The sequence below is a fragment of the Hippopotamus amphibius genome, chromosome 6, assembly GCF_030028045.1.
Source record: "Hippopotamus amphibius kiboko isolate mHipAmp2 chromosome 6, mHipAmp2.hap2, whole genome shotgun sequence".
Lineage (NCBI taxonomy): Eukaryota > Metazoa > Chordata > Mammalia > Artiodactyla > Hippopotamidae > Hippopotamus > Hippopotamus amphibius.
The window spans coordinates 137,380,066-137,387,693 of NC_080191.1; the positions used below are offsets into that span (position 1 = coordinate 137,380,066).

The window sequence follows — 7,628 nt, forward strand, 5'->3', positions numbered from 1 at the left end:
TAACCTCTTTTTTGAGCAAGGTTAAATTTTTTACTATACACATATCATTATAGCAGGAGGGGAAGCCATAACCTACTCATCAGGGGTACCAGTTGGGGTCCCTCAGGAACCAGTTCTTCCCTCATTAGGGAGTAAAAGACCATTCTTGGGCTTGTTCCAGAGTCAGCCCAACGCATGTCGGTAGGGAGAAGATGAGGCCTGTGGGGGAAGAGATTTCCCTTCTTTGTGTCCATGTTCTGTTAGCACATTGGGCAAGTGGTGTGTGTAAACATTGGGTGAACATTGCAAATTCTATTTCATAATTATTAATTTTAATAATTAGTTTATTTTTCTCAGAGGGCCTGAGATATTAAACCAAAGAAAACCAATGCCGTGGTGGATCTTAGCAGTAGGTGATGAAAAACAGATACACTACAAGAAATGATTAGGTTTGAGTTGAGGGATTATAAAATTAGTGGACATTGTGGAATCTTAGTTTCCTTCCGAACCCTCAAAAAAGTGGTGATGTTGATTTTACAACTGGAATTAAAGAGAACTCAGGGTCACTTAACTCTTCCTCTTGCCTCCTAGAACTTCACTTCATTATCTCAGGCAGACAGCAACCTCTCCTAATTATAGGAACTCTCAGGAGAATCTGTTAGATGGGGTTCTTTGTCACTCTATCAGAGATAACTGCAAAAACGTGCATTAACCATAGGCCATTGGACAGATACCCCACTGCCTGCTAGGGTAGTTGCATTTTGGCACCCAGATGGAAAGGTGTATCCTAAGCATCTGCCTTTGACCAGTGGAGGGAGCTTTGATGGTGGATCCTCACTGGCAGAAACCTTGTTTTACTGATCTGCATTCTCAGTGCCCAGCTCAGGGCTTGGCAATCAGTAGGCATTGCCTGAGAGCCTCCAAAGGGACCCTGAAAATAATGGCGTCTGTGTAAAAACCTGCTGTGCCCAGGTTAGCCTCAATTTGGAAAACTCTTTTTAAAGACCTATTTAATTAGTTACTGAAATAATCCAGACTATGCAGAAAAAAAAAAACAACAACAAATGGACAAAGTTAAAGCAAAACAGGAAGACTGTCATGGCATAAAATGTTGGGAAATAGTAGTTTTAATTTGTTCTCAAGGTGCTGAAATATCACTGAAATAATAGCCAATTGAGGGGTTGATGAGCAGAATAAGAGGAGAGTGAAAAATTTAATTAATAACATAATAAACATAATAGAATGATTAATAAAACTTAACCTAATTAGCTTAAGATAATATTTATTTATTTATTTATATTTTAAAGAGACCTATTAAGTGATAGGGCATTTTAGTCTCTTGGTCCTTTTATTTAAAAAATTTTTTATTGAAATATTTCACATGTAAATGAAATCATATGGTATTTATCTTTCTTTGTCTGACTTATTTCATTTAACATAGTACCCTCTAGATCCACCCATGTTGTTGCAAATGCTAAGACTCTTTTAAAATAGCTTAGTAGTATTCAATTCAATCTTTTACGGCTTAGTAGTATTCATCTTTTTTAAACATTTGTCTATTGATGGACACTTAAGTTGCTTCCATCTTGGCTGTTGGAAATAATGTTGCAGTGAACATTGGAGTGCATATATCTTTTTTTTTTTTTTTTTTCCTCTGAGGCATTTTATTTGCACGTATGTATTACATCCCTAGAAAAAGAATCCAAGGATTTTCCCTCCTGTGTGTTTTCGTCTTGCTTCTTCATGGTCCATGATGCCAGCTGAGGTTGTCAGTACAATGAAACCAAACTGACGGGACGGGAGCAGGTTATTCTGCCATTTTTCTAGATCTTTGAGTTGCACGTCAAACCTGGGGCTGATCACTCCACACTTATTTAGTCGGCCTGTGAGGTTCACAACAATTTTCCCAGCCCTGTGATCATCGATGATTTCAAATTCGCCAATATAACCATGCTTCATCATCACAGTTAGAAACCTGATGATGACTTTGGAGCACGGCCTAATAAGAACCTGGCGCTTGCCTCTCTTTTCGGCATTGTTGATACTCTTGAGAGCATCGGCCAGGACATTCATGCGCACCATGATGGCGGCACGGAAAGATGGCGGAAAGAGGACGGGAGGGGCGAGCGCGCCTGCATATATCTTTTTGAATTAGTGTTTTTTGTTTTCTTTGGCTAAGTACTCAGGAGTGGAATTACAGGATCATATCATAGTTCTGTTTTTAATTTTTGAGGAACTTCCATAGTGTTCTCCACAGTGATCGCACTGATTTACATTTCCACCAACAGTGCATAAGGTTCCCTTTTCTCCATATCCTTGCCAACACTTGTTACTTGTTGTCTTTTTGATGATAACCATACTGAAAGATGTGAGATGATACCTCATTGTGGTTTTGATTTGTATCTCTGGTGATTCGTGATGTTGAGATTCTTTTCATCTATCTGTTGGCCATCTGCGTTTCTTCTTTGGAAAAATGTCTATTCAGATCCCCTGCCCATTGTTTAAATTGGATTGTTTGTTTTTTGATGTTGAGTTGTATGAGTTCCTTGTATATTTTGGATACATTGTTTAGAAATATCTTCTCCAATTCAATAGGCTGCCTTTTCATTTTGTGGGTAATTTCCTTTGCTGTGCAACAGCTTTTTAGTTTGATGTAGTCCCACTTGTTTATTAAAAGTTTTTAAAACAGTTTTATTGAGATATGATTCACATGCCATACAGTCCATCCATTTAAAGTGTTTAATTCATTGTTTTTTGATATATTTATAAATATATGCAACTCTCGCTGCAGTCAGTTTTAGAATATTTTCACCACCTCAGACAGAAATTCTGTACCCCTTAATTATCATTCTCTTATCTTCCCCTGCCTTCTCCAGCCCTAAGCAATCACTAATCTCTTTTCTGTCTCTGCAGATTTCCCTGTTTTGACTGTTTCATATGATTGGAATCATACAGTGAGTGGTCTTCTGTGTCTGGCTTATTCCACTTAGCATAAAGTCGTCAATGTTTATTTGTGTTGTGGCATGTATCAGTACTCCATTTGTATGGCTGCATAGTGTTCCACTATAACGCATTTGTATAACACATTTTGCTTTCTATTTATCATCGGTTGATGGATATTTGGGTTGTTTCCGTCTTTTAGCTATTATGAATAACACTGCAGAAAACATTCTTGTACACGTTTTTGTGTGTATGTATGATTTCATTTCTCTTGGGTATATACCTGGGAATGGAATTTATGGGTTTTATGGTAACTCTATGTTTAATTGTTCGAGGAACAGCCAGACTGTTTTCCAGAATGGCTGCACCATCTTTCATTTCCACCAGCAGTGTGTGAGGATTCTGATTTGCCCACATCCTTGCCAAAACTTATTTTCCATTAAAATTTTTTTGTCTTACTATAGCCATCCAAGTGGATGTGAAGTGGTCTCTTATTGTGGTTTTGATTTTCATTTTCTTTATGGCTAATGAGGTTGGGCATCTTTTCATGTGCTTATTGGCCATTTGTGTATCTTCCTTGTAGAAGTGTCTATTTTTCATTTTTAATATTTGATTCTCCTTAAGCTTCATCTGAAAAATGGTGTTGTAATGCCTAGTTGCTAATAGAACGGAATGAAATGGTACAAATAATCATTTAGTTTGTGTCCAGCTCTTAATTAATGATCCTAATTATTGTCATCACTCACAACTCTGAACCTCTGTTTCTTCATCTCTGTTGTCCTGAAAATCTGTGATATTTTATATTTTATAATATAAAAGTAATCACTGGTATTTAACATTAAATCATATTCTAATGAATAGATTTATTTGATTCCTGCAAACTGCAATCTTGATATCTGATATTGACTCTCCCCAGCTTGAAGCATTAATGAAAGGAAATGGAGGACATCCTGGGAATTCATTTGGAGGCACACTGTGTAAACCTCACCTTCCACATGGTACAAGGATGGTATTAAAGGCTTGTAACTGGAATGTCACACCAAGAAACTTCGAGTTAAGTAGAACAAGAGTTAAGTAAAACTGTAGTCATGGTTAAAGATGGAAAAACAATGCCTAGCCCAGCTAACTCTTGTAATAAGAAGTCACTTGTATAGCACTTACTTTGTGCCATGACCTGTTATAAGCTATATGTAATAAACTTATTTAATCTTTACACAAAATGTGGAATAAATGAAGTGAACAAATACTTAATTAGTGCCTCCCTTGTGCCAGGCCCTGTGCCAGAGGCTGGCAAACCAGATGGTGAGCCAGAAGGACAAGGTTTCTATCTTCAAGGATTGCAGTGTAGAGAGGGAAGTGACATGGTTCAGATAACCCCACCAATGAATGTGGATTACACTGAGATGGGAGCCATGGAGGAATGGACATGGTGCCGTGCAAATGCATGCTGGAGGGGGATTTTTTTTCTGGGGAAGTAATAAATGAGCTGAAAGATGAAGCGAGTGCGTTGGTTGGGGGAGAGGAGTGAGATGCCAGAGGGAAGAGCACAAGCCAATGTCCTGTGGCTGGAGGAAGCAAGGTGAAGTTGAGAAACTGAAAGGTCAGGGTGGCTGGTGTGCAGAGAGCAAGGGGAGCATGCTGTGAGGTGAGCAAGAGCCCTGTAAGCCTCAAGAAGGATTTTGGTCTTTATTCTGACAGCAGTAGGAAGTGATTAAAAGATTGTAATTAGGGGGATAACATGACCAGATTTCTGTTACCGTGGCTGCATCATGGGAAAAAGAGAAGGGGGCTGAAGAGGACTGGGGAGACCAGTCTAGACAAAGACTTAAATGAGCTAGTTGGAGAGGTCCACAGTAATAAGGCGGATGACTCTGCTGGCATGATTCTCCATTGTCAGGCTTGGGTATTTTCCCAGTCATGCTGCGGGCCGTCTTCCAGGTGCCAGCCAGCATCTGACAGGAAAAATCAATTTTCCGGACACATATGCCTATGACCTAGAGACAGAACATGGAAATACTGAGCTCATCCAGGATGCTATTATGTTATAAATCTTATAATGCCTGAGATATAGCTCCTCTCTTGGTGCCTTTTTAGCCCTAGGCATCCTGCTGGACCTAACTTTGAGTCCATCTCTTCCTTGATTTCTTTTTCCAGCACTCTGCCCCTCTGATCTCTTCTTCTCTGAACTCCTATTAGATTTTGTAATCTATTTCTAGCTTGGGCTTTGCAAGGTCAGGGCTTAGAAAGTCTTTATTGCAGTTGGACCTCCTGCTGTTCCCAGGTAGATATACCTTTTTATGACCTCATGTTTCCAACAGCTTGGTTCTCCACAGGGAAAGTTAACTGAGAGAGAGAGAAGCATCCATTTCCACTAAATGATACCCAAGAACAATAAGCATTAGAATTACTTTTATTAGACTCACTGAACATATATTCTAATTTATATGAATAATCCTTGAATTTAGATAGATAATTACCACTACCATTGAGATAGAGGCTTTCCCCCCCACCTTTTGGTCTATTCTCAGTGCTATAATGTGAATACCTAGAAAAGTGCCTGGCACTAGTAGCTGTTCAGTAAATGTTGGTTGAATGAATTGAGTGAATGAATAGCTGGATGAGTGAATGGAGAACTTTCTATATGTCAAGCACTGTTCTAGGTGCTTAACTTGGGTAATTTCCCTTAGTCCTTATAGCAGCCCTAGGAGTGGCGTTTACTGTCATCCATCTAAAGCAGTGATGTCCACCACGGTGGAAGCGGGGTGGGGTAGGGGGGATGAATTGGTAGATTGGGATTGACATAGATGCATAAATATGTATAAAATAGATGACTAATAAGAAAAAAATATCAGATGGTACACTTTAAACATATCCAGTTTATTATATGTCAATTATATCTCAATAAAACTCGTTTTAAAAGAAAAAAAATAAAGCAGTGATGTCCAACAGAAATATAACATGAGTCATGTATGGGATTTCAAATTTTATGGTGTGGCTACATTTTAAAAAGTTTTAAAAGGATAAAATTAATTTTATTGTATATTTGTCATCTAAAACATTTAATATGTAATCAATATAAAACATTAGTAAAGATATTTTGCTTTTTTGTGTGCTAAGTCTTTGAGACCCAGTGTGTATCTCACAATTACAGTATATCTCTGCTCAGAGTGGCCACAGTTCTAGTGCTCAGTAGTCACTTGTGGCTCCTGGCTACCGTACTGGCCAGCAGGGCTCTAGAGCTTGGGATGGTTAATGTGCCCAGAGTCCCAGGTTAGCAAGTGGCAGAACTGGACTTCAAATCTAGGCCAGTTGACTCTAGAACTGTGGTCGTAATCACATGCATGCTGTTTTCTAATGCGCTACCGACTAGGGCAGACTTAAGAAACACTTAGATATAATAAGGCAACTTATTAATCCTTAATCATTATCAAGTTTCAGTCAGTATAACCCAGTAATTCTCTGAGGCATGAAAACATGGTATTCTTCCAGTTTCTGCTGAATCTTTTCTCTCATTGACCTCTTCTGGAGCTTGCTGCCTGATCCAGGACTTGAGGCAACTTTTCTGTACAAGGCCTTCTAAGCAGATGCCTCAGGTCCGATTTCTCTCTGTGATAGGTACCAGTGGTACCAACGGTCTGTTCACCTTGCTTGTAGACCATTGGGAGAAAAGGAAAGCATGACCTTTGTCTTGCCTGGTCCTGCTGAGTCCTGAGCACTGGATCCCTGCCTGGTTCTCCTTGGCTCCCTGGCTGTTTCTTGTACATATGATCAAATTGGAAGGGGAAGAAAACTACGCGTTTGCCCCATGAGTGCTTTTTCCACCAGAAAGAAGTATTTTCCTATCATTTTGAATTTGTCATTTCCATATTTAAGCTGAATAATTCTTTGTCAATGATTACAACTCTGGATGCCATACAAAGTTTGGACAAAGACTGCTTTTGAAAAGGACTCTTATCTTTTTTATTTTTATTTTTCTGCTACAAAGTAGTGCTTATATTTTGCAAATGTAAGAAATAATTGCCACTTATACCATTTAACACTCAGTCATTATTCAGGTTTCTATTGCTGTGAAACAAACAACCTTCAAGTTTAGGGACTTAAAATGTCCATTTTATTTAGTTCGTGATTTTGTGGGTCAGGAATTTTGGATGGGCTCAACTGGGTGATTCATCTCACGGCTGGGGAAATATCTACTTCCAGGATAGCATCTTCATATCTGGTGCCTCAGTACTTCTCAGCCTCTCTTTCTTTCCACGTGGCGTCTCATCCCTCAGGGTTTCTCCAGCATAGCTTGGGCTTCACAGAAGGGTGGTTTCATGGTGATTGCTATTCTTACATGGGCAATTGGCTTCTAAGAGGTAGGATGCAGAAGCTGCCAGGCCAGTGAAGGGCTATCCTTGGGACTGGCACCTTATCACTTCTGCCATATTCTATCAGAGCAGTCACCAGGCCCAACCAGATACAAGAGGGTGGAGAAATAATTCCATCTCTTGAGAGGATATGTTGAGGTCATATTGCATAAGACCATGTGAAGTGGGAAATATTGTTGCAGTCATCTTTGGAAAATACAATCTGCCAGTTACATGCCCTCTGGGATGGTGTCCATTTGTCTCATATTTGTCTCTTTTCTATCATTGAGGTTACAAGAATCTTCATATACCTTCTTTTCTCTTGGTTTTTTTTTTGATAAATTAATTTATTTATTGGGT

General features: G+C 39.1%; 1 protein-coding gene across 1 annotated transcript; it reads right to left on the reverse strand.

Annotated features, from left to right (window-relative positions):
* Positions 1-1,612: 1,612 nt before the first annotated feature.
* LOC130855460 (40S ribosomal protein S15a-like) lies at positions 1,613-2,103 on the reverse strand. The gene has a single exon (XM_057739160.1). The coding sequence runs from the start codon at positions 2,059-2,061 to the stop codon at positions 1,669-1,671; it is 393 nt and encodes a 130-aa protein (XP_057595143.1). The 5' UTR covers positions 2,062-2,103; the 3' UTR covers positions 1,613-1,668.
* Positions 2,104-7,628: the final 5,525 nt, after the last annotated feature.